Genomic DNA, 27,655 nt, shown 5'->3' with positions numbered 1-27,655 from the left:
TTCCATTGGTTATTTATTCTCAAAGTCTGATGTTTGTGGAAAAAGGAACAAATGTTGGTGTAAAAAAGAAGAGACAAACAGAGAAAATCTATTTTTGGCCCCCAGTTCTAGACAGTCTTGATAAACAAAGAGACATTCTGGAACAAAACTAAACTGAACAGGACGTCTGTGTCCCAAATACCCTATAAGGGTACTACTTCCCTGTTCAAAAGAAGTGCACTATATAGGGAATAAGGTGCCATTTGGGACAAAGTTAAAAAAAAATAAAAAAAACATGAGCTCTGTGAACTTCAAGGCCTTCATGACACAATAGACTGCTGCGAGAATTAATCACAATAAAATACCCAGTTTCACATTTACCACAATATAGACTACAAAATCATATCTACAGCAGAATAGCAGAGACTGCAGAGACTGGTACAGTAGCTTACTTCACTATAGATCACCTGAACATGAACGCTTTGGCACCCTTACGCTACACACCACCTCATTGGCTGACGTGATATGATGTCACAGGATGGGAGAGAGGAGAGAGAGGTCATGAGAGCGAGAGAAAGAGAGCGTGAGAGAGCAAGAAAGACAGAGAGAGCGAGAGCGAGGAGAACCATAAAGGGGCTAGATGAAGAGACTGGATACATAGAGAAAAGAGAGAGGAGAACCATAAAGGGGCTAGATGAAGAGACTGGATACATAGAGAAAAGAGAGAGGAGACAAAGAACATGTTGTGATGGAGTAGGTTCATTCCTTCCTCAATCCCTCCAGTACCCCCTGCACACTGTAATAACAGTACTGGTACTGCACTGACCTGTATATTAGAACGTTATAGAACTCCCTTCTCCTGTTTCTTTTATTTTCATCTTCTGTCGCATTTCATGTGTTTTATTTCTTATCTGTAATACTACCGCTATTGCGCATTTTTTTGGTAAAGAGCCCCCAATTAAGGTTCTCCCTGCACTGTTTTACACCTGCTGTGTCCTGTGCATGTGACAATAAAGCTTGATGACAAGTCATAATAGCAGCACTGAAAATATAGCGTGTCTCATGAAATTTGGCAAGACGTTTAAAACGATTTCAAACGACGTACATCTTCCAGGTTTCATGGTCCTTTTGGAATTGGACCTAAATGTAAGGGTACGACTAGAGATGATTATACGTCTGTGGCTCTAACTACAGTATCTTGGAGTATTGTCCAATCTAATGTAAAGTATAAATGTTATTTCATTTGTTTCCTTTTGACATTCTCACTGTATATATATATATATATATATATATATATATATATAAAAAAACTCATTTTTAAACATTGTGTTTCCTTTTAACAAAATACATGCAAAGTATTCAACATCTATGAGACAACACAAATAAACACGAGACCAACACTTAATAATTGTAGTACCTCAAAATCGTGTTGATTTGTCATCAATACTAACCACAGCATGCTCGCATTATCAAAACTTACATAACATTACATAAACGTTGTATAGCCATAAATAAACTGCAGCTATATACATTTTCCAGTTGACCCCATATAAAAGTTCAATCTACTAAGGCTGTGACTATACCAGTATTGCAATATTTTTTCCATGGCAATTTTTTCTTTTTTTACACGAAGCAGACAAAACTCTTTGGTCTATTAAAAACCTGCTATATGTAAATAACGCGTGCGATAGCATGGGAAATAAATACATGTGAGTCTGGGTGACAACATAATGTTTATTTCCAACATTAGGGCTGTTTTCCCCAAATAAGTGAAATCCGCTTCGTGTTTTGTTTCATTGCCACGCTACCAACAAGTATTGCGTTACTGATATCGTCCAAGCCCTAGCGTCTATCTTAGCTCATTCATTTAACTCAAATAAGATGATCTTTTCATTTTCCCATTCGTCATGGTTATATTGTTGAAATAAGGAATCATTTTGTTTCATTCTAACTATTTCACAGTCATCGTCCAATAGCTGTTAGACACTCAGATCCAGGACATGGAAACTGTGTGCATAATAATGTGCAAAGATCCTTCTGAGGCAAAACCCCACAACTTGCCTTTGCAACCTAATCGTTCACTTTAAAAAGGTACATTCGTCGGGAGTTAAAAACAACAAACACCGTCCTTCAGGTTCTATTCAATCAAACGGGCGACCCGGTTTCTAGGATAGGTCACAAACAGCATTATTCCTGTACAGAAAATGAATTGATATTGACATCATGTAGTTTCACTGGTAAAGGGATACTTCAGGATTTTGGCAATGAAGCCCATTATCTACTTCCCCAGTCGGATGAACTCATGGATACCATTTTTATGTCCCTGCATCCTTCATCCAGTACAAAGGAAGTTAAGAGGTAGTTTTGCAAGCCAATGCTAACTAGTGTTAGTGCAATGACTAGAAGTCTATGGTCACAGCTAGCATCTGGTACTATAGACTTCCAGTCATTGCGCTAACGCTAGTTAGCAACTTCTTTCAAACTACATGCAGAGACATAAAAATGGTATCCACAAGTTCAACTGGATCTGGGGAAGTCGATAAAGGGCTTCATTTCCAACATCCTGTAGTATCCCTTTAATTAAGTTGGTCAGCACATTAATCCAAATGTACATACTTGCTGCAAAGGAATACTAATTTCACTTATCACACTAACCAGTTTTCATTGAACTTGCCACAAGTCTACCTGACACTATGCTAGTGACTAGTGTTAGTCTCTAGAATTGGTGGATCCCTTCTATTCTCAGGCAGGAGAGAGGATGACTCAGCCAGCCCGTTGACAGAACGCTGGCTTTGCTGCTCCTCAGTCCCCACAGATACCTCAGACCGTGTGCTATTCTTCAGTGACAGTGTAATATCATTACCGTTCATGTCTGTCTGAAAGGCAGATTGACAATTATTGTCATAAGTCTTGTCCTGGAGGCAGAACTGAGCGATTTCCCTTTAGATAGGCCAGCTGCTGAGTCAAAATTGGCTATATTGTAAAAATATATGAAAACAAACATGTGCTTTTGATCTTAAGGTTAAGGTTAGGCATTAGGGTCAGCAGTGTGGTTACGTTTAGGGATAAGGTTAGGTTTAACATCTGATTTTATGACTTTGTGGCTGTGCCAGCTAGTGACCACTCCGCAGAGCTGCCTCTAGAACAAGATTCACGATGAAAAACGCTAACCTGTGTCTGATAGGGCTGCTCATGGTGTAGTGTACTAGTCTCCCCACTGTGGGGAGTGTTGCTCTGCTGCGGGGCTGAGGAACAGGCGTTGGCTGCTGGTGCTTTGTCAGTGTGGGGAAAATGCATATACAGTCGCTCTATCTGGCTGAGGTGGTCTGTGTGCGGCTCAGAGGTGGTTTTAGGCTGCTCCTGTGACACGACCGTGGGGCCATCCGTGGCCCCCTGCCTATTGGGGAGTGAGGAAGCTTCACTAGGGGCTTTGGGTGTGGGGTTCAAGTTGGCTGAGTTGTCCATCTGGTAGTACCCTGATGAAGGGTTGTGGTAGTATGAGTTGGGGTTAGCGTGGTTGGTGTTGGTGTGTGTGACATCAGTGTAACCCAACACAGAGGAGAGAGGAACCACCTCTGTGTGAGAGACTGGGGGTCCACTCACCCCCTCCTCCATAGACTCACAGTCATCTTCCTCCTCCTCCTCTTCTTCCTCCTCAGAGTCACTAGTGTGCAGGCTGTCGGTGCTGCAGTCAGAGAGGCCGCTACATAAACTACTACCATCGTCCTCATCCTCGTACTCCTCCTCATCGTCTTCCTCATCTTCATCTACTTCCTCTTCTAGATGCTGCTCTGCGTCGCTGGCGCTTGGCATGTGCATGATGGGAGCCTGCAGGACTGGGATGTTGTCAGACATCAGGGGGAACTGCAGAGCACGCTGGACAGGGACGTTGACTGGTAGTTCTCCATGGTAACCATTGCCATTGGTGACCTGTGGTTGTTGTTGTTGCTCGCGGCTCTTTTCCAGCTCCAGCTTCATGATGGTGTGCAAGAAGTGGGTGCGAACACGGATGGGGTTGAACTCGATGCGGCCTGTGCTGTTACTGCAGCCCTCCTTGCTGCAACCGCACGGGAATGACATTCGATCTACCTGTACAGACAGACAACCAACGCCTCAGTTAGCCTCCAAAACTGGACGGTTCCCATTTCCAATGAATAACTAACACATAGACAGAGGCATAAACATAGCAGACGGTCAAACAGACAGACAGACAGACAAGGAAAAAGACAAGCAAACAGCCAGACAAACATCCAGCCAGCCAATAGCGGGCCAGCGGGCCAGCGGGCCAGCTATCATTTAACAGGCAAACATACTGACAGAGGTAATTCAGGAGACCCTCACCACAGCTCCATTTACCTGGCACTTGATGCCGGCCAGGCTGCAAGCGCAGGTCGCGGGGTTGCACAGCCCCCTGCAGTCACAGCCGCACTCCTCCCGGGACACCCGGATGGCCCGCAGCTCATGCTTCTCCTCCACGTCGATGCGTCGCACCCCGGACTCCCGGAGGAGAGCGCGGCGCCGCCTGGTGGTCATCGGCTGCAGGAAGAAGTACTCGTCCACCTCCGTGTTGTCCAGGTCGATGTCGTCCTCTGAGATGTCGTCCAGGGTCAGCGACTCGGCCTCGTCCGACTCCACAGTGCCATTATTGGTCAGCTGGAGGAAAATCACACGAGTAGATGGTGATGCTCTCTAGCGATGCACACTGAGTATACCGAACACCTTCCGAATACTGACCGCTTGTGTTAGCGCATCCCCTTGTGTTGGATTAGAATCACTGCGATAACGCAGCTTAAAGTGCTAGTGAATACACTGAATAAATACATTATAAACAATGTGAAAGGTCATTTTGACGAGAAAGGACTGTGGCACTCAGGTTATTCATGTAATTTGTCATTAACCTTGAATTCATAACCTAGCTTACAAATGGGAAAACATTCCTTCCTCATCTCTCTGCTATGTTAGCTGATTTCTAGCACAACAAATAGTTGGCATGCTACACATCGGTGTACAATGTAATGCACTTGGAGAAGTGCCACTGTGAATGCTTTACGCAATCTATTATTAATAAACTGCCTTTGCCACTGCACTAGTGGATACTTTAATACAAAGGCGTTAAAAGGCACAGTCCAAACCTTTAGTTAGACGGAGTTTACTACCTTAAGTTCTGATGGGGGTTGACTAGGCAGAGTTGATTACTTTGAGTTACATTCACTACCTTTAGTTATATGGAATTGACTAAAGTTGACTAGCTTTAGTTTGATGGAGAACTAAAGTTGACTACATTTAGGTTGATGGCGTTGACTAAAGTTGACTACCATAAGTTTGATGGAGTTGACTACCTATAGTTAAGACTAGTGGTTCCTAAACTTGGGGTCGTGACCCCGTGTGGGGTCATGAAAATGGGGTCGCGGGAAATTTTCCAAAACCCTGAAGAAAAACAACGTACACTAGTGTTCAAATGTTTGGGGTCACTTAGAAATGTCCTGGTTTTTGAAAGAAAAGCACATTTTTTATCCATTAAAATAACAGAATACAGTGTAGACATTGTTAATGTTGTAAATAACTATTGTAGCTGGAAACGGCAGATTGTTTATGGAATATCTACATAGGCGTACAGAGGCCCATTATCAGAAAACATCACTCCTGTGTTCCAAAGGCACGTTGTGTTAGCTAATCCAAGTTTATCATTTTAAAAGGCTAATTGATCATTAGAAAACCCTTTTGCAATTATGTTAGCACAGCTGAAAACTGTCGTCCTGATTAAAGAAGCAATAAAACTGGCCTTCTTTAGACTAGTTGAGTATCTGAAGCGCCAGCATTTGTGGGTTCGATTACAGGCTCAAAATGGCCAGAAACAAAGACCTTTCTTCTGAAACTCGTCAGTCTATTCTTGTTCTGAGAAATTAAGGCTATTCCATGCGAGAAATTGCCAAGAAACTGAAGATCTCGTGCAATGCTGTGTACTACTCTCTTACAGAACAGCGCAAACTTGCTCTAACCAAGATAGAAAGAGGTGTGGGAGGCCCCGGTGCACAACTGAGCATGAGGACAAGTGTCTCACAAGTAAGTGTCACATAAGAGTCTCACAAGTCCTCAACTGGCAGCATCATTAAATAGTACCCGCAAAACACCAGTCTCAATGTCAACAATGAAGAGGCGACTCCGGGATGCTGGATACCTTATGTCAGACTAATTTGCAAAAGCCCCATATTAAAAGTATGTGATGGTCACAAGAATTTTCAGATATCAAAATGGGGTTCTGGGCTAAAACAAAGTTTAGGAAAGTTAGATGGAGTTGACCAGGTTATCTCTTGACTACCTTGAGTTTGATGGAGTTGAGTTTCTCCTCTTTGAGGTGGTCTCGCAGCATGTCTCGGTGGCTTCTCTCCTGCTCCACGGCGAACTCCCCCAGAGTGTAGCGCTGCACCCAGCTGTGGCGCGTGGACATGCCTAGGGTGCTGCCGCCCTGCGTGGGCACGCTGGTGAAGCCCTGGCGCCGGCTGAAGTAGTACACCGTCACACTCTCAAAGTGCACATTGCGCACCAGCAGGCGCTTTTCACGCCTCAAGATAGAGGAGGCTGTTAGAGGGAGGGAGAGAAGGAGGGATAGGGAGAGAAGGAGAGAGAGGGAGAGAAGGAGAGAGAGGGAGTGAAGGAGGGATAGGGAGAGAAGGAGAGAGAGGGAGAGGAGGAGGTATAGGGAGAGAAGGAGAGATAGGGAGAGAAGGAGGGATAGGGAGAGAAGGAGGGATAGGGAGAGAAGGAGGGATAGGGAGAGAAGGAGAGAGAAGGAGGGATAGGGAGAGAATGAGAGATAGGGAGAGAAGGAGGGATAGGGAGAGAAGGAGAGAGAAGGAGGGATAGGGAGAGAAGGAGGGATAGGGAGAGAAGGAGAGAGAGGGAGAGAAGGAGAGAGAGAGAGAAGGAGGGATAGGGAGAGAAGGAGAGAGAGAGAGAGAAGGAGAGATAGGGAGAGAAGGAGAGAGAGAGAAGGAGAGAAGGAGAGAGAAGGAGGGATAGGGAGAGAAGGAGAGAGAGGGAGAGAAGGAGAGAGAGGGAGAGAGAAGGAGAGAGAGGGGGCATTTAGAGACAAAGTATCACTATAGAAATGTTTTACTTAACCTTTATTTAACTAGCCAAGTCAGTTAAGAACAAATTACAATGACAGCCTACCACAACCAAACCTGGACGACGCTGGGCCAATTGTGCACCACCCTATGGGACGCCCAATCACAGCCAGATGTGATACAGCCTGGGTTTGAACCGGGGACTGCAGTGACACCTCTTGCACTGAGAAGCAGTGCCTTACGACCGCTGCGCCAATCGAGAGTATTGCTGCTATTGATATCCCTATGGACCCTTTGAGTGAGTTCTAGCATCCCTAATATCCTCCCTGTCATCTAAAAACCCACAGGGAGCAGGAACTAGGGGAGATCACCAGCTATGACTCCTAAAGAGAGATGAAATCACACTACTCCCAAGAGTTACTTCCTGTTTCTCCCTATCATTCTAATACCGCTGAGGCTCTCTATGCTGGTGGGGCTTGAAGGAATCCCAGCTGATTTGAAAAGCAGTAGGTGAGGAAGAGGTTCTCGTAACTGGGAGTTTTTCCACTGAAAAGATGGAAGGCTACTCACTAGCTAAATGTAAGGCGCTATTTCATTCACTTGGGGTCAAATAGTTGACAGTGTTGTCCAAAGTTGGAAAAGCTGGCTTTGTTAGTTAAGCAGTCAAGCACATGCATGCTGGGTAAGAAACTCACGGGCGACGTGGGTGGAGGGGCCGGGGTTGACGCTGTCGCTGCTGTTCCCGCTGTCGCTGCCGGCAGAGACCTCGTCATCGGACCCCCGGAGAGAGAGGCAGGGGGAGGGGCTGTCCACCTCCACCTCCTCAAACTTCCTCTTCAGGATCCCACTCATACTGCCGTAGGTCTACCACCCAACGTCTGCCCCTGAGAGAGAGAGAAAGAATGTGGTAAGAAATGTTATTACCGTTATTGCACAAGAGTGTACATGGTCGCTGAGCAAACCCATGCTACTGTACATGGTTGCTCAGTTCATGCCATGGTGGGCATTGATCTCTCCCAACAGGTATAGGCGATAAGGTAAGTTGCTAGCTAGCATTAAACTTATCTTATAAAAAACAATCAATCAATCAATCATAATCACTAGTTAACTACACATGGTTGATGATATTACTAGTTTATCTAGCATGTCCTGCGTTGCATATAATTGATGCGGTGCGTATCGTTGCTCCAATGTGTACCTAAACATAAACATCAATGCCTTTCTTAAAATCAATACACAGAAGTATATATTTTTAAATCTGCATATTTAGCTAAAAGAAATCCAGGTTAGCATTGAATATTAACCAGGTGAAATTTTGTCACTTCTCTTGCGTTCATTGCATGCAGAGTCAGTGTATATGCAACAGTTTGGGCCGCCTAATTTGCCAGAATTTTATGTAATTATGACATAACATTCAAGGTTGTGCAATGTAACAGGAATATTTAGACTAATGGATGCCACCCCTTAGATAAAATACGGAACGATTCCGTATTTCACTGAAAGAATAAACGTCTTGTTTTCGAGATGATAGTTTCCGGATTTGACCATATTAATGACCTAAGGCTCGTATTTCTGTGTGTTATTATGTTATAACTAAGTCTATGATTTGATAGAGCAGTCTGACTGAGCGTTGGTGGGTAGCAGCAGGCTGCACTTTCGTGCATTTTGCCAGCAGCTCTTCGTTGTGCGTCAAGCATTGCTCTGTTTATGACCTCAAGCCTATCAACTCCCGAGATTAGGCTGGTGTAACCGATGTGAAATGGCTAGCTAGTTAGCGGGGTGCGTGCTAATTGCGTTTCAAACGTCACTCGCTCTGAGACTTGGAGTGGTTGTTCCCCTTGCTCTGCATGGGTAATGTTGCTTCGAGGGTGGCTGCTGTCGTTGTGTTCCTGGTTCGAGCCCAGGGAGGAGCGAGGAGAGGGACGGAAGCTATACTGTTACACTGGCAATACTAAAGTGCCTATAAGAACATCCAATAGTCAAAGGTTAATGAAATACAAATGGTATAGAGAGAAATAGTCCTAAAATTCCTATAATAACTACAACCTAAAACTTCATACCTGGGAATATTGAAGACTCATGTTAAAAGGAACCACCAGCTTTCATATGTTCTTATGTTCTGAGCAAGGAACTTAAACGTTAGCTTTCTTACATGGCACATATTGCACTTACTTTCTTCTCCAACACTTTGTTTTGCATTATTTAAACCAAATTGAACATGTTTCATTATTTATTTGAGGCTAAATAGATTTTATTGATGTATTATATTAAGTTAAAATAAGTGTTCATTCAGTATTGTTGTAATTGTTATTATTACGAATAAATAAAATAAAAAATAGTCAGATTAATCGGTATCGGCTTTTTATGGCCGTCCAATAATCGGTATCGGCGTTGAAAAAGCATAATCGGTCGACCTCTAACCACTATCTACTGGATTTAATGGCTGTGTCACGTCTACTCCCACTCCTCCCCTTCGGCGTTTGACGTAGCGGGTATACTAACCATCATGGGATCCATCCTTACACACACCTGGCATCAATCATTACGCACACCTGCACGTCATCATTATGCACACCTGGACTCCATTACCTCACTTATTACCTCCCCTATATCTGGCACTCCCTTAGGTTCTTTCCCCAGTCGGTATTATTCCTGTGTTTATGTGTAGACGCTACTGTTGTCTCGGTTCATGGTTGTTTTATTAAACGTTTCACCTGCTTCTCGACTCTCGGCGTCTCTGTTACAGAATACTGACTACAACAATGGAAGCAGCAGGAAAACAGAGTATCTCCCAGACGGTCGACGAGCAGGGATACCTTCTACGTCAACACCATGACCAGCTAGTACAACAGCTTTGGAAGAGGTTCTTCACAGTGTGCAACGTCTTGAACATAACCGGAAGCGTTGCCGTCAACTAGCGTAGGATACTCTACAACTAATTGACCCAGCGAGCCGGCACAACCAGCACATTTAGCAACCCGCTCAGGTCAGGGAAGCCTGTTTGTCCCTCCCGGATAAATATGACGGCACCCCATCTAAATGCCGTGGCTTCCTACTTCAGTGCTCCCTCTACTTCATGCACCAAATGGGAGCCCCCACCACGAGAGGTCCAATGTTGCCACGGTTATTTCTCTGCTGACTGGGCGAGTGTTGGAATGGGCCACGGCCGTATGGGAGAGGAGAGTAGGAGCTAGATTCATGAGGGGTTCATGGCTCTGTTCAAATGCATCTTTGATCATCCCTGGAGGGCAGAGGGGGGTGAGCGCCTACTCCAATTACAGCAGGGGGACCAGACGGCTGCCGAGTCTTTGCTCACCTCCCGAACAGTAGCAGCATCCAGCGGATGGATCGAGTGGGTGTTTCGTACGCTATTCAGAAGAGGTCTGCACGAGTAGGTCCAGATGGAACTGGCCTGTCGATGACAACCTCTGCTTGGACGCACTCATTGTGATGGCCGTCCCTCTGGATATTCTACTTCGGCAGCGTCGGTACTCATCGCTTCTCTCAGTGAACACTCTGGATCAGAGCCTGAACATATGGAGCTAGGGGTCACATGCTTCCCCGTGACGCAGACTGAGCCAGATGGCGTTCTGTCTGTATTGTGGTCAAGGACTTCCTACTCTGGGATCCACAAGAGCAGAGTCACGTCATCTTCCACCTCCTGGGGCAGGAGTGAGTATTCCACCTTCATCACTTTCTGCTAAACTCTTTTTGGTGTCCATCATACTAGTTGACTGTCCCTCATGTACTGTGTCTACAGCGTTAGTGGATTCCGGTGCCACAGGGAACTTTATTGACCAGACTCTTGCCTCCTCTCTTAACATCTCATATCTCCTTTCCCGGTTCAAGCCCTCAATAGTCGGCCACTAGGATCCGGAACCATTACACACTTCACCCAACCACTCACCCTCACCGTGGCGTCCATTCATCAGGAGAACACCCCCTTCTACATTACCAGTTCACAAGATCTCCCTTGGCTTCAATGCCATAACCCCACCATCTCATGGTCGAGAATGAGAATCAGACTGGTTACCCGAATGCTGGTTCTACGTCGGTTGAGAGTCCTGTGGTTGCCCTTCAGCCCAACAACCCAGGTATATCAGGACGTGGAGGAGGTATTCTCCAAGACCTGTGCCACCTGTCTTCCTCCTCATCGCCCCTGGGACTGTGCCATCAACCTGCTGGCAGGGTCTGTGCCTCCTCGCAGGAGCATCTACTCTCTGTCGGTGGCTGAAACCCAGGCCACGGAGGATTACATCCAAGAGGCGCTACAACAAGGATTCATCCGCACGTCCTCTTCTCCTGCGTCAGCTGGCTTCATCTTTGTGCCCAAGAAAGATGGAGGGTTACGCCCATGTATTGATTACAGAGGACTCAATGAAATCGGCACAAAGTACTATTACACTCTCCCATTGTTTTCCGGCAGTTGTCGAAAAGCTCCGTGGGGCCCGTTTTATTTTATTTTTTTTACCAAATTGGACCTGCGGAGTGCAAACAAGCTCATCCACATCCGGGAGGGGGATGAATGGAAGACTGTTTAGCACGATGTCTGGTCACCACGAGTATTTGGTGATACCATTTGGCTGAGCCAATGCTCCATCAGTGTTTCAGGCATTCGTTAACTTCTTGATGCACCCATCCTGTTAGCGGGATCATTTTCGTCAACACCCGCTGAATTGCAGAGCGCCAAATTCAAATTAAATTACTAAAAATATTTTATTTTCACGAAATCACAAGTGCAATATAGCAAAACACAGCTTAGCTTGTTGTTAATCCACCTGACGTGTCAGATTTCAAAAAAGCTTTTCGGCGAAAGCTATCCAAGCATTTATGTTAGGACATCTCTCTCAGTAGACAAAACATTACAAACAGATAGCAGCAAAGTAGATTGGTCACGAAAGTCAGAAAAGCAATCAAATGAATCGCTTACCTTTGATGATCTTCGGATGTTTGCGCTCACGAGACTCCCAGTTACACAATAAATGTTACATAAAGATTATTTTTAAATCCAAAAACCTCCATTTACAGGTGGTGGGGATACCCACAGAACCTTGTCGCCCTTCAAGTAGCCTCCCGTAACCGGCGACAGTGCGCACAGGAGCCGGGAGACATTCTACCCGACCAACGACCCAAACCATCAGCCGAGGTACAGGCACCCGGGAGAGGAAGTCACTATCGGAAACACGAAGCCCCCTAAAGAATGCTACTCGATTGTCAAGAGAACCTGTGCCACGGATAAGTAGGGGAACAGTGCCAGACATCCCCTAGTCTCGCACACAAATAGATTCAAGTGAGGGCAGTCTGAGCATGCACCGAGCCGAGACATACAAGACAACCAACGTGAGTATCTTGGGGCATGGTCGCGAATCCGATCCCGGCTTGTTAGCCGGCTTACTTATTGCTATAGCCAGGCCAAGCAATTCGAAGAATAACTAATTGTTTGTGATTGGGAAACGTATGAGAATCGTACACACTTCAGCACACAACATCCAGAGGGTGAGCAGTCTCTACCACTACGGGACAGTTGAGATGGCACAACGTAAGACAGTCTCGTGTTCCAATTGTGTTTTCACCAGGGTGCGACTCCCCATAGTGTGTTGTACCGAAGTTGACTGACTGAAAGGGAACACGCATCAAGGAATGTACACACACACATGTAATCACCTGTACTCTGCGTGCACACACATGTAATCCCCTGCACTCTGCGTGCACACACATGTAATCACCTGTACTCTGCGTGCACACACATGTAATCCCCTGCACTCTGCGTGCACACACATGTAATCACCTGCACTCTGCGTGCACACACACAGGACTCATAGAGGGATGCTTTAGACATAATACACAGATGTTGCAGTGGCAGCTCTGTCCACCCCTTCCCATCCCCACTCCACATACAGCACAGGACATCTCGCTGTCATACTGTGTTCAACCGGGCTGCATCTTGCCTAGCCATCTTGTTTCAAGAGGACCACAACGGAAATAAGTCCCAGACGTTGTTGTGTGTTATCCTCCATGATGTTACTCATGTGCCTGTATGGCTTCTCAAGTTTTATGTGTTCTTGTTTTTTGTTTTTAAATGGTCGAGTGAATAAACTAAACTACAATTCAAACACAAACCCCCACGGTGACAGTATGGGGAGATGGTGGGAACTGGGTAAGGGTTTCCGTGGCTATATCCAAGCATCATGTACCGACTTCCTACACTTCATTTCAGTCATGTATTCTCATTCCCATCTTCAGAATCCAGCACTCCGTGCACCATGCTACCTATTTCTTGAAAACCCTGCGGTGGTTGCCATGACAACAGTGTCATCGTATACATGTTTAATTCGGACAGTCGTCGCCTGTTTTAGACATTATGGATACTATGTGCAAAACAATACCACTTAAAACGGTGGTTTACTGTCCACACAAATCCCAATCTCATAATAAATGCCTCCTTACTGATGGCCACACAACAGGACCTGAGGCTGCGAGCTTCTCCCTCTGTGAACTGGTACCGGATGACATCATGCATCACAACAGAACAGAACACAGGAGCAGACTACCCTGCAATGGTAGTGAGAGAATAGGTGGAGGGAGACTCGCCCTCCCCTTCGCTCGCTAACCACCCCTCTCTCTCTCTCTCTCTCTCTCTCTCTCTCTCGGAAGAACAGTAAGCTGTGCAGCAGGATATACACTGGGAACACAACGTTACATAAGTTCCCTCCACACTAGATGCTACACATAGTGTCCTGTGCTGAATGGATCCCATTCACGAGTTCCCCCCATAAAATGTAAAAGTGCCAAAGGTGAGGAAATATTACCACCACACTTCAATAATGTATGTGACCACTGACTGACTGACCTGTGTCGTATCGCCTTGCAAACTCCAGGAATCCTCTAGCGCTTCCCCACGTTATTCACTACATAAACGTCCACAACGATAGGGCTCCCAGAAGAACAGACCTTGCTGCTACCCTCTTACTCTGTTGTTTAGCACCCAGGAGTCTGTCTAGGGTTCACAATCTTTCTCTCAATTCAATTCAATTCAATTCAAAGGGGCTTTATTGGCATGGGAAACATGTGTTAACATTGTGAAAGCAAGTGAAGTAGATAATATACAAGAGTGAAATAAACAATAAAAATGAACAGTAGACATCAGAAGAATAAAAAAGAATAAAGACATTACAAATGTCAAATTGTGTTTATATACTGTACATTGTTGTAATGATGTGCAAATGGTTAAAGTACAACAAGGTCAAATAAATAAACATAAATATGGGTTGTATTTACAATGGTGTTTGTTCTTCACTGGTTGACCTTTTCTTGTGGCAACAGGTCACACATCTTGCTACTGTGATGGCACACTGTGGAATTTCACCCAGTAGATATGGGAATTCATCAAAATCGGGTTTGTTTTCGAATTCTTTGTGGATGTGTGTAATCTGAGAGAAATATGTGTCTCTAATATGGTCATACATTGGGCAGGAGGTTAGGAAGTGCAGCTCAGTTCCCACCTCATTTTGTGGCAGTGTGCATATAGCCTGTCTTCTCTTGAGAGCCAGGTCTGCCTACGGCGGCCTTTCTCAATAGCAAGGCTACGCTCACTGAGTCTGTACATCATCAAAGCTTTCCTTAAGTTTGGGTCAGTCACAGTGGTCAGGTATTCTGCCACTGTCTACTCTCTGTATAGGGCCAAATAGCATTCTAGTTTGCTATTTTTTTTGTTAATTCTTTCCAATGTGTCAAGTAATTATCTTTTTGATTTCTCATGATTTGGTTGTGTCTTAATTGTGTTGCTGTCCTGGGGCTCTGTGGGGTCTGTTTGTGTTTATGAACAGAGCCCCAGGACCAGCGTGCTTAGGGGACTCTTCTCCAGGTTCATCTCTCTGTAGGTGATGTCTTTGTTATGGAAGGTTTGGGAATCGCTTCCTTTTAGGTGGTTGTAGAATTTAACGTCTCTTTTCTGGATTTTGATAATTAGCGGGTATCGGCCTAATTCTGCTCTGCATGCATTATCTCTCTCTACCCCCTCTCTGCCTCTCTCTCTCTCTGGTGTTGCTTGCTGTCAGCTTTCTCAGACAGTTTCTCTCTCCCCTCTAGCTCTCTCTCTATCTCGCTTTCTCTCACCCTCCGTTTCCACACAAAGACTCGTTAGCTTGTGCTGGCTGAAGTGCCGAAGCCTGACTGAGGTAGAGGAGGAAGTCCTTGGAGATCACATAAAGAGAAAGAGGATAGAATGAAAGAAGAGGGGAGAGAGGGGGGGGGGGTGTACTCAGACAATTTCGACAAAATAGCAAAAAGGGCAAGGAGACAAAATTTCCCTTTTATAATCCCAAACCCTGCACTGCCCCCTGTATAACAGACAGACACAACAACACTGTGACACTTTACAGGCTCAGGTTGCCACAAATAGCATGGAGATGAGTGACAAAGCTTAGTGGGAAGCACCGATGCCAGTCCTGACCCTGTCCACAGACACTCAGTCTCGATTATGAATACGGGCCAACTGTCAACTCAACTTAACTCACTGCCCTAAATACCCTTTTGCATCTCCTATCTTCCTCTCTCTCTACTTCCCCTTTCCTCTCATCTCTACTCCTCCTCCTACATTCATGTTGGGATTCATTGGGTTAATGGTGTGTGTGTGTCATTCAGCAGAGGAGCCCTGACTCACTCACTGCAGTGAGACTGGTTGAATTAGCGCTAGGCTAGCTAGCCAGCCTCCATTCAGCCTCCAGGCAGGGAGGTTGAGAAATGAGGCCCTCTCTAGATTCTAGAATGACCTCACAGAGAGGGTCAGTTGAATGGGATTCCTAAAGGAGCGGCCCCTAGTGTCATCTGGCGCTGAAGAAGTCTACTGCCACAGACATGCACGCCCCCATGCACACACTCACACACACGGAGGCAGGCAGACACACACAAAGACACACAGGCCTGTTTTCACCTCTGGGTACAGGGAGTACAGGGGAGTAGGGCTGGGTAAGGCAGGGAGGGGGCTGATGGAGATGTGAGGGAGTTGACTTTGTGGAACAATGTTTCCTCTTCCTATCCACCCACCCACCTACACAAATGTGCTCTTTCTTTCAGTTGAAAATGTTGCTGGATTGCCAGAATTGAGAGAAAGAGAAAGAGAGAGAGCGAGAGAGAGAGTTTTGAGTTTTTATAAAACCTTTATTTTTTACTCAAATGTTAACATAAAATAATGACACACTGCCTTTTCAGAAATAAAACAACAAATGTAATTCCTAAACAAAAATAAATACATAACATATACATTCAACTTATTTCAGCAGCAAAAAATAATTTCCCCTCCTCTACAAAACAAAGCGCTCCTTCGTAGGCCCACTTCTCCTCAAATAATAGGAGATCTTTTACAGCTGAAAAGAACTCAAAATCTACTTTTATTCTTGCTTTCACTAAACCTTTAAAAACACATCTTACATCCTGCCCATATCCCGTTTCTATCTTATGTTTCCTACTCAGAAAAATTGACATCTTAGCTTGTCCCAAAACAAAATTTAACATTTGACATTTTCTTTTCTGTTGTTTACTATAATGAAACCCCAAAATAAAAACAGTGTTATTGAAAAACTCCCCTACAGCTTTAAACAAAGATTCCAGCATTTCGAATAGAGGTTTTATCCTCTCACACTCCATAAAACAGTGAAAAATGGTTTCTCTTATATTACAAAAAGGACATCCATCTCTAACATCTGAGTTAATAACAGATACAAAAGCATTAACTGCAATGATGCCATGTAAAACCCTCCATTGCATATCACCAGTACCCTTTTGTAACGGTGGTTTGTACAGTGCTCTCCATGCTGGCTTTACCTTGTCATCAATGCCCAATTTTACCCTCCATGGAGTATCTTTTCTATTTTTCAATTTATCTTTATTCAACACCTTGACACACCCTCTATACAATTCCTTCCCATTCACCTCATCCAAACCCACCTCCTCCAACCCTCTCAAATCCAGCAATAACGCCTTTCTTTCTGACTCTGGGATATTTGGTGTAATCCCTAGTTTTGGAAATGAGACGTCTTCATCTTGCACAATCTTCTTGTGGCTACTAAGCATACCCCATTCTTCCGCTGACAGAGCCTTCCTACAGCTCCCCAGCATTTGTCCGACAATCCTTTCCGACCTCATCCCCAAATGTTCTGCCATCCGTCTTCTATCCATTAAGGCGGGCCCAGCCATGGCCATTAACTGTCTTAAGGTGATGATTTTCCCCTTCACCAGAATCTTGGAGAAATGTGGAACAGCTGCAGTTGTACAGTCCAGTCTTGCCCCATACACCAGAGGTTCCTCCAACAGCCAATGCACTGACTCCGCTGAAGTTCTTCTGGACACCTTCATTACGCTCCACACTCTGAGAAGGCCTCTGTAAAACGGAGGTACTCCCTCCCTAGAAATCTGGCTACTATCAACCAGAAATAAAGCCTTCTTTAAACCTAATCCTCCAACCCGCTGTAATATAAGACCTGCCACCCCTCTCCACACCACATTTTCCGGTCCATAAAGCAACCTTTGAATAAACTGAAACCGGAAAGCAGCAGCCCTACTAGCAAGATGTACAAGACCTTGTCCCCCCTCCTCTTTTGACAAATACAAAACACTTTGTGGAACCCAGTGATATTTATCCCAAAAGAAATCCACAATAATTGCCTGTATCTTAGCCAGAAGGCCAGATGGTGGTTCTAAAACTGACAACCGATGCCACAGTGCAGATGCAATCACATTGTTAACTATAATAGTACGCCCCCTATATGACATACGAGATAGTAACCAACGCCATCTCCTCATCCTCCCTTCCACCATTTCAACCACCCCACTCCAATTTTTTTCCATAGTCCCCTCATCTCCTAGGTACACTCCAAGATACTTAAAACCTCCCTTACACCATTCTAGCCCCCCTGGCAAAGCCATGATCCCCCCAGACCATTCTCCAATCTGTAAAGCACAACTCTTTTCCCAATTTACCTTTGCAGAGGATATTCCCCTAAAACGATCAACCATTAGACTCAAACTATCCACCTCCGCTTGATTTTTCACTAGCACAACTACATCATCAGCATAGGCTGAAAGACGAATAGGAGGAATATCCTCTGAAAGGCACACCCCTGCAATACGACTTCTAATGCTATTTAGTAGTGGCTCTATAGCAATAGCATATAACATCCCTGACATAGAACATCCCTGCCTAATACCTCTACACACTTTAAAAGGAGCACTCAAACCACCGTTAACTTTCAATACACTTTCAATGTCACCATATATCACCTTTATCATGGCAATAAAACCAGAGCTGAACCCAAACGCTTCAAACGTGTGCCATAAATATTGATGTTCAACTCGGTCAAATGCCTTTTCCTGATCAATTGAAATTAGACCAGCATCCAACCCAATAGCCCTAGAGACGTCCAAAAAATCACGAATCAGAGAAATGTTATCCCCTATCTGCCTGCCAGGAACACAGTAGGACTGATCCGTATGTATGATTTGCCCCATCACCTCCCTCAGCCTGTTGGACAAAGCCTTTGACAATATTTTATAATCAGTACACAATAAAGCCACCGGCCTCCAGTTCTTCACCTCCCTCGGGTCACCCTTTTTAGGCAGTAGGGTGAGGACAGCCCTTCTGCAGCTTATTGGTAGTAACCCTCCGGTTAAACTATCATTAGCTACTTCTAACCAATCCTCTCCCAACATAGCCCAAAAAGACTTAAAAAAGTCAACGGGAAGCCCATCAATGCCTGGTGCCCTTCCATTTTCCATTCCTTTTAATGCAGTGTATAAATCCTGCAAAGACAATGGTTGCTCAAGCTCAACCTGAGCTTCTGCAGGCACCTTTGGGAGCCCATCAAAGAACTGCTGTGTCACTGTTTTGTCCTCTTTGTACTCACACTTGTAGAGCTCAGCATAGAACTCTACTGCCCTCTTTCTAATTTCACTAGGGCTAGTGAGCTCTTGTCCAACAGCTGATTTGAGACAATGAATAATTTTTCTTTGTCCATTCTTTTTCTCTAAACCAAAGAAAAATTTGGATGAGGCATCCATTTCAGATATGCCCTGAAATTTACTTCTCACCAATGCCCCCTGTGCTCTGATACCCAGCAGATCTGCCAATGCAGCTTTTCTCCTCTTGAGGGCCTGAGTATGGCCTCGATCTCCTGTGGTCTCAACCAACGTCATGAGTTCCACTATTTCAATCTCTAGGGCTTTCATTGATCTGGTGATATCCTTGGTGACATTCCTCGTGTATTGATTACAAAATTGTTGAATCTGGATTTTCCCTATATCCCACCATTGTTGAAGGGATACAAAACTGGCCTTTTGAGACCTCCACCTCTCCCAAAAAAAACTGAAACAATTCCTGAAGTGAGCATCACTCAATAAAGTTATATTAAAATGCCAGTATGCGCTTTTAGGTTTTACATCGTTAATGAACACCACCTCTGTTATTAAACAATGATCAGAAAATCCCACTGGAGTTATCACACTTGATTTACAGACCTGAGATTGATGCTCAAAAACATAAAACCTATCTAACCTGGCCATAGAGATGATGTTCTCTCTCACATGCGCCCAGGTGTACTGCCTTGTTCCTCCATGTTGACTCCTCCAAATATCACACAGTTCATTTGTTACAATAAGGCGTTTTAAAAACGTCCTTGAGGCTATATGAGGTTCTTGGTGATTTCTATCTAAATCACTAACTGTGCAGTTAAAATCCCCAGCAATAAACAAATAATCTTCTTTGTTACATTTCTCAATGGTATTTGATAATGTCTCTAAAAAACATACCCTCTCAACTGTCACCACTGGGGCATATACATTTATCAGACACATATTGATGTTTTCATACCTTGCTCTAACTTTTAATAACCTCCCCTCAACTACCTCTTCAACCTCATATGACAAAGGCAAAAACCCTTTTGAGAACAAGATAACCACACCCCCACTTTTTGAGTTTTTATGACTACACACCACTGTCCCCCCCCACTCCTGTTGCCACATAACTTCATTTTCCAAATTACTATGCGTTTCTTGTAGAAAAATTATGTCACTTCCCTTTCCCCTCATTAACTCATACACCATGGCTCTTTTTTTAACATCTCTTGCCCCATTTACGTTTAAAGAAGAGATCTTAAAACTGCTCATGGATAAGAAAAAAATACAGAGGAAGATACAGCCACCACATCTCTTTACAGAGTTAAAACTGCAACTGAACTCTTTCATTTTCTTTAGAATTTGCATCACTTATTACTCTCGTGACCACTTTCTTGAGTCTAGCAATTTCAGGGCTTTTCAAACCTCCCCCTGTAATTTTTGACATCAGAAACTTTGCTGATTCAATAAACAATTCACGTTCAGGGAAAAAATCAGTTACATTGTAATCCTGCATATATTTCTTCCCTTTTGTCAACTTCAGAAATTGACGTATCTTCTCAATCCCATACCTCCCTTCCACCCCATCTATCTCACTATATTGTTGTGACGCGTCAGATGACTCACTCTCGCTATCCTCCCCAGAAGAAAACCCCATCTCTACAACCTGTTCATCTTCACCTGATTTATCCATCTCTACCTTTCTCTTAGAATTAGACCCTTCACCACCCCTTAAATTCTTCCTTTTACTCCTCGGTATTTTGAAAACATCCGCTTCCTTTTCCGTTATTTCAATCTCCTCTTGACCTCCAATTTCATTTTCCAGCACCACCTCAGCGACAGCAGTCGCAATCTCACCTAGTGTTTCCCCTCCCTCTTTGTTCTGATCTACCACAATTGCCCCCGTATCCACAATGCCTTCCTCTCCTACTTTTCCAACCACATCTGCCCACCTTCTCTCTTCCCCTACACCTGTAGTATTTTCATCCCTTCGCTGTGGTACGTTAGTTGCACCCGCACTAAAGCTACTACCAGGCTCAGCGCGTTCATTCTCGGGACAATTACGCACCAAATGCCCCTCTCTTCCACATCCAAAACATTTCATTGATTCAGTAGATGCATAGAAGACATAATCAAATCCATCAATCTTAAAACTAAACGCTAAATTCAGTTCATCTCCTTCCTTTTTTAAAATCATATGCACTTGTCTCCTATGAGACACGACATGTTTCAACAACGGAGATTTGCATCCAAAAAGAACCTTCTTTATTGTAGATACGATTTGACCATGACGAGATAACTCTCGCTCTAACACTTCATCTCTAACAAATGGTGGCACGTTAGAAAGCATAACTTTCTTCGCCGGATTCATAAGCGGAAATACCGGCGTCTGTGTCTCCCGCAACACAACACCCCTCTCAACTATCTTATTCACCTTTTCAATTGAATCTAAGAATATCACTACAGCGCTATTCATCCTTGAGGCTGATTTGATGCTATCATACCCAATGATAGCACCCACAGCCAAGCTACATTCTTCCACTGAACACCCAGCCGCAGCAGGAATTTTTACTCCATGCCTCCGACTAAGTTTTTCAAACTCTACATTTCCGCGAGTGGCCATTGCAACCAGCCCCACCCGCTGGTTGTGCCCTCGCGAAAAACCAACCTCAAAGATCCCACCACCCCTATACGTGCTTAGTGATAGTTAAACAATATACCCTTAAAACAACTAAACTAATCAATATATATATATGTACATACCAAAACCCAATAGAGTGAAAAGAAATTTCATTCGCGCTCACAAACACTCTGCTTGACGACTCACTCCCAGCATGCACTCCGACGAGAGAGAGAGAGAGAGAGAGAGAGAGAGAGAGAGACTAAGAGGAAAATCTAAAATTAGACTAGGCGCCATCGAACAAATCACGGAACGATGCCATTCATATGTTCTGCCATTATATTCCAAATAGACATGAGTCATGAGCAATACCAGACAGAGAGCTGTATCTCCCTTATTCAGAGAGCTGTATCTCCCTTATTCAGAGAGCTGTATCTCCCTTATTCAGAGAGCTGTATCTCCCTTATTCAGAGAGCTGTATCTCCCTTATTCAGAGGGCTGTATCTCCCTTATTCAGAGAGCTGTATCTCCCTTATTCAGAGGGCTGTATCTCCCTTATTCAGAGAGCTGTATCTCCCTTATTCAGAGAGCTGTATCTCCCTTATTCAGAGAGCTGTATCTCCCTTATTCAGAGAGCTGTATCTCCCTTATTCAGAGAGCTGTATCTCCCTTAATCAGAGAGCTGTATCTCCCTTATTCAGAGGGCTGTATCTCCCTTATTCAGAGAGCTGTATCTCCCTTATTCAGAGAGCTGTATCTCCCTTATTCAGAGAGCTGTATCTCCCTTATTCAGAGGGCTGTATCTCCCTTATTCAGAGGGCTGTATCTCCCTTATTCAGAGGGCTGTATCTCCCTTATTCAGAGAGCTGTATCTCCCTTATTCAGAGGGTTGTATCTCCCTTATTCAGAGAGCTGTATCTCCCTTATTCAGAGAGCTGTATCTCCCTTATTCAGAGGGCTGTATCTCCCTTATTCAGAGGGCTGTATCTCCCTTATTCAGAGATCTGTATCTCCCTTATTCAGAGGGCTGTATCTCCCTTATTCAGAGGGCTGTATCTCCCTTATTCAGAGAGCTGTATCTCGCTTATTCAGAGGGCTGTATCTCCCTTTTTCAGAGAGCTGTATCTCCCTTATTCAGAGAGCTGTATCTACCTTATTCAGAGGGCTGTATCTCCCTTATTCAGAGGGCTGTATCTCCCTTATTCAGAGATCTGTATCTCCCTTATTCAGAGGGCTGTATCTCCCTTATTCAGAGAGCTGTATCTCCCTTATTCAGAGAGCTGTATCTCCCTTATTCAGAGAGCTGTATCCCCCTTATTCAGAGGGCTGTATCTCCCTTATTCAGAGGGCTGTATCTCCCTTATTCAGAGGGCTGTATCTCCCTTATTCAGAGGGCTGTATCTCCCTTATTCAGAGAGCTGTATCTCCCTTATTCAGAGAGCTGTATCTCCCTTATTCAGAGGGCTGTATCTCCCTTATTCAGGGCTGTATCTCCCTTATTCAGAGAGCTGTATCTCCCTTATTCAGAGAGCTGTATCTCCCTTATTCAGAGGGCTGTATCTCCCTTATTCAGAGGGCTGTATCTCCCTTATTCAGAGAGCTGTATCTCCCTTATTCAGAGAGCTGTATCTCCCTTATTCAGAGAGCTGTATCTCCCTTATTCAGAGAGCTGTATCTCCCTTATTCAGAGAGATGTATCTCCCTTATTCAGAGAGATGTATCTCCCTTATTCAGAGAGCTGTATCTCCCTTATTCAGAGGGCTGTATCTCCCTTATTCAGAGAGATGTATCTCCCTTATTCAGAGAGCTGTATCTCCATTATTCAGAGAGCTTTATCTCCCTTATTCAGAGGGCTGTATCTCCCTTATTCAGGGCTGTATCTCCCTTATTCAGAGAGCTGTATCTCCCTTATTCAGAGAGCTGTATCTCCCTTATTCAGAGGGCTGTATCTCCCTTATTCAGAGAGCTGTATCTCCCTTATTCAGAGGGCTCTTCAGAGTCACTATGGTCGTATAATGGTACCATGGGTGAAAATAACAAGAGAAACTTCTGCTTTAAGATGGAAGGTGACAGAAAGGCGTTACACCATCAGTCCCTCTACGACTATTCTGACTGTCCTCTGTGTGTGTGTGTGTGTGTGTGTGTGTGTGTGTGTGTGTCTGTGTGTGTAGCAGCTACAGTTTACCCATACATGAATGAAAACTGGTTGCTATAGCAATACCAGACATATAGCACCCAGACACACATCCCACAGCCTATCGAGAGAAGGAATACCCTTCCATCTTAAACCAGCACACCACTCAAATCCTATAAGGGACATTCTACTTCTAAATTCTACTTAGACATAACAGAATAGAATGGCTTGTTAGGCTGATATAGTATTGGGGAGGGCTGACATTCTGTCAGTATGCACTCACAGTTTAAAGCTTTTGGAGAACAAAGACCAACGTAAGATCATGAACTATTTGCAAAGTTAATCTACGGACACTTGTCTCATGAGCTAACGCGTCACTGGAAATCACATTCAGTCTGTCGAAAATGTCAAACAAATGCACTCTAATGAGAGGTATAACATAGATTCATTTACCACTGACTGAATAAACAGTAGCCTTTACCACTGCACAAAATATGGACTAGCTGTTGGAAGCACGATAAGAGGAGATAGTGGAGACGTCCAATTACTACTGTATGTGTCCTAGAGCGAGTTAGTGAGCCCTTTTCCGTTGCTCTCCTCTCCCTCTCTTCTCCTAGTGACTGGTGAAACTAATTGTGCTGCATTTAAAAATCTGCTACTGATTTCTCTCCCAGCCACTGCTCTCTCTCTCTCTCTTTCTCTCCTCTCTCTCTCTCACCCACACTTCCTCTTTCTGTCTATTTCTCTCTCTCTTTCTCACTTCAACTTCTCTCTCCCTTTCCCTCTCTATCTGTCTCTCTCACTCTGTCTGTTTCTCTCTCTCGCTCAACATCCCTCTCTCACTCTGTCTGTTTCTCTCTCTCAACATCCCCCTCTCTCTTTCTGTGTTTCTCTCTCACTCTGTTTCTCTCTATATATATGTCTCTCTCTCTCTCTCTAATCTCCCTTTCTCTATCCATATCAACTTGTTTCTCTCTCCCTTGCTCTCTCTCATATTATCTCTCTCCAATCAAACGTGGAGCAAGGGGATGCAAAGTAATTACCTCAATAAATGTGGAAGGTGAGAGGTGCTGTGTATCTCCTGTCCGCATTCTGTCTGAGAGTTTATTTCATGGAAAGTCTCCAGACAGAATCCTTAAAGAGGTGTGAGCATGGTTGGCTATGATTGGGGGGTTGGAGAATAAGTTTACTAAACCTGCAAATAAAACCCAGATGAACATTTGTCCACTAAACCAAGGCAAATACAAAGAATACTATACTTTTAGTGGTTAATATATATAATATATATATTTAAAAAAATATTATACTAAATAATCCCAAATAATGACCATCTCTTACAAGTAATAAACATGCGAAATGAATGAATCACACTTTCAGCTGACCTCAGCACACTGGTTAATTCCTAGATGTTACCTTTTGTAAGCGGCTTGTCCTCTCCTAGGGGGTGAACAGCAATATGCTGCTGGAGACTGAGTGAACATTCCAATCAGCTGCCATGGCAACCAGCCACGAGGGGGAGGAGGGTGGAGTGAGGGGAGGGGGGTGGAGGCGAGGGGAGAGCACTATGCTGAAGCATGAGTTGGACTGGGAAGTATACCACATCTCACAAAGAAGAACTGTTATGTATGCTAGCCAGGAGGGGCGATGAGTATAGATGTAATTAATATACAGTGTGGTTGCACACAATAGTTATGGAGCTGTATCAATGACAATACAGAACGATCCATTGAAATATAGGATAGTAATACAATTCTACATGTAAAATACAGTATAGACTATCATATTATTACTATGCATTATGAAGCATTCATTGGAAGTGTGACTAGAATACTATCTTTAACAGACAATGATGCAACCGCTTTCTCTCTCTCTCTCTCTCCCTCTCTCTCTCTCCCTCTCTCTCTCTCTCTCTCTCTCTCTCCCTCTCTCTCTCTCTCCCTCCCTCTCTCTCTCTCCCTCCCTCCCTCTCTCTCTCTCCCTCCATCCCTCCCTCTCTCTCTCTCTCTCCCTCCCTCCCTCCCTCTCTCTCTCTCTCTCTCTCTCCCTCCCTCCCTCTCTCTCTCTCCCTCCCTCCCTCCCTCCCTCTCTCTCTCTCTCTCTCTCCCTCCCTCCCTCCCTCTCTCTCTCTCTCTCCCTCCCTCCCTCCCTCCCTCTCTCTCCCTCCCTCCCTCCCTCCCTCTCTCTCTCTCTCTCCCTCCCTCCCTCCCTCCCTCCCTCCCTCCCTCCCTCCCTCCCTAGCTATGAAATTGTAACAATGTATCCTTCACCTTAATAATATACAGTCAAAGCCTGATGAAAACATGGCATGACACTTAGTAATATAATTTATGCATTGGGAATTGCTTGATGATGGATTTGATAGACAGATGTTGACAGACAGAGAATCAGGGTGACCTTTACAGTGTGTGTGTGTGTGTGTGTGTGTGTGTGTGTGTGTGTGTGTGTGTGTGTGTGTGTGTCTTTGCATTGTATTGTGTAATAACACCCCATACTTCTCCAGTTCTATTTTCTCTCCCCTGATATCTCCTGTAGAGATAATAACCATGTGGTGGTGGACAAAGAGAGGCTCTACCCAGATAAATCAAGTATCATTCAGCCTGCACGGACACTTAGCTGCCCCACTCACTCACTACATGATGACTTCTCCCATCAGGAACCTTTTAGGAAACGCCAGACAGCTAACAGGGCTGCTAGTTGGACAGACCTTATATGGAGTTTATGTTTAAAATCAGTCTATACAAACTGGAACAACAATGCTTGGACAAGTTAAAGCCAACCTACCTTAGATGCTGAGAGATCAAGTTAGGTTGTTTGCATGAGAAGTCGCTGGCCTGTAAGGAAATGCGCACAGGTGAGGACTGATGAGCTAATGTATTCTTATAGTGAGACACAATTCACTAATAGTGTGGATTGGGTTCTCATAGAAACTACTCATGCAGTGAGACACAGCCTATAGTGAGAGTTTGGCTTGGGGAAGTGGAAAGCAGGCATTGCTGCCCCCCCTACCACTACCCCCTCCTCCCCCTTCTCCTCTTGTGATGAATAATTGGTTCCCAGGGGACTCAGGAGTGGGGCCCAGCAGTTCTACACACACAGTTTCCCTTTCTCAACAGACTGACTCGGGCAGTAGCCTCCTCTCTGCAGCACTGAAGTGTGTGTGTGTGTGTGTGTTTACAAGAGCATAGATTTGTTATGATAAGACATGTAAGTACAGTTTAATCAATCTGTTTTAACTATGCATAACCTTGGAATAAGTTCAACAGAAAAGGTTCAACTATGATGTCATTAATTATACATGTTTTGGGGGGTAGTAGCATATAAACTACAACTTATATATAACCAATGTCAAATTGTTTTAATAATACAACATAGTGGTGAAACCTATTGAGTGAAAACGTAATGTAGTTATGCCTGTGACAAAGCAAGAAAACCTGAAGGCTCTGAGGCCTCTATGACAAACCACGTATCCTACAACAAAATGTACTATTCTATTCCAAAACACTTTATATTTGCAAAATATGTGCATTGTTAGCCTAACATCTCTCAAATCATGCACTCACTCAGCTTGTTTAAGATTCAGATAGTGAAAAAGCACAGTAATGCGCTCAGGGTATCGCGGTATACCGTGCTATATAGGAATTGAAAAGGCTAGAGGGAAATACTAATACAGAGGTATCAAAAACTGTGACTTACCAATCATCTTGTCAAACCCATCACGAAAAACTGGCAACTGTATAAAATTACGTCCCGTACTGGCTAAAATAAACAAATCTCAATGACAACTGTTAAATTAAAGGCTAATTGTCAATGCAGCTTAAATTATATTTGCGCACCATACACACAAACGCATAACAGAGTGATATGGTCCTGTAACTGATTATGTTGTAAATGAATTAGTAGGTTTTGCAGCACGACTGATGCGTGGAGGTCTTTTCGGCTGCGCGCGCTGACAATGGTGGAGAGAAAGGG

General features: G+C 44.3%; 1 protein-coding gene across 3 annotated transcripts; it reads right to left on the bottom strand.

Annotated features, from left to right (window-relative positions):
• On the bottom strand, positions 1–27,655 carry LOC110527418 (cysteine/serine-rich nuclear protein 3). 3 transcript variants are annotated; one of them, XM_036982842.2, is made up of 6 exons: positions 27,380–27,655; positions 26,468–26,517; positions 7,742–7,930; positions 6,299–6,558; positions 4,321–4,632; positions 1–4,068 (listed from the first exon to the last, which is right to left on the bottom strand). In XM_036982842.2, the coding sequence occupies exons 3-6, from the start codon at positions 7,896–7,898 to the stop codon at positions 3,070–3,072; spliced, it is 1,728 nt and encodes a 575-aa protein (XP_036838737.2). In that variant the 5' UTR covers positions 7,899–7,930; positions 26,468–26,517; positions 27,380–27,655; the 3' UTR covers positions 1–3,069. The 3 variants fall into 3 exon arrangements, with proteins under 3 accessions (XP_036838737.2, XP_021464355.3, XP_090096440.1); XM_021608680.3 differs by having other exon boundaries at positions 4,336–4,632; positions 27,380–27,651; XM_090240314.1 differs by lacking the exon at positions 27,380–27,655 and having other exon boundaries at positions 26,468–26,544.

This window comes from Oncorhynchus mykiss, chromosome 7 (genome assembly GCF_057628025.1).
Source record: "Oncorhynchus mykiss isolate SJ-2025 chromosome 7, ASM5762802v1, whole genome shotgun sequence".
Taxonomy (NCBI): domain Eukaryota; kingdom Metazoa; phylum Chordata; class Actinopteri; order Salmoniformes; family Salmonidae; genus Oncorhynchus; species Oncorhynchus mykiss.
Note: the sequence above shows the minus strand (reverse complement) of the source record. Positions and strands in the feature narration are given on the sequence as shown.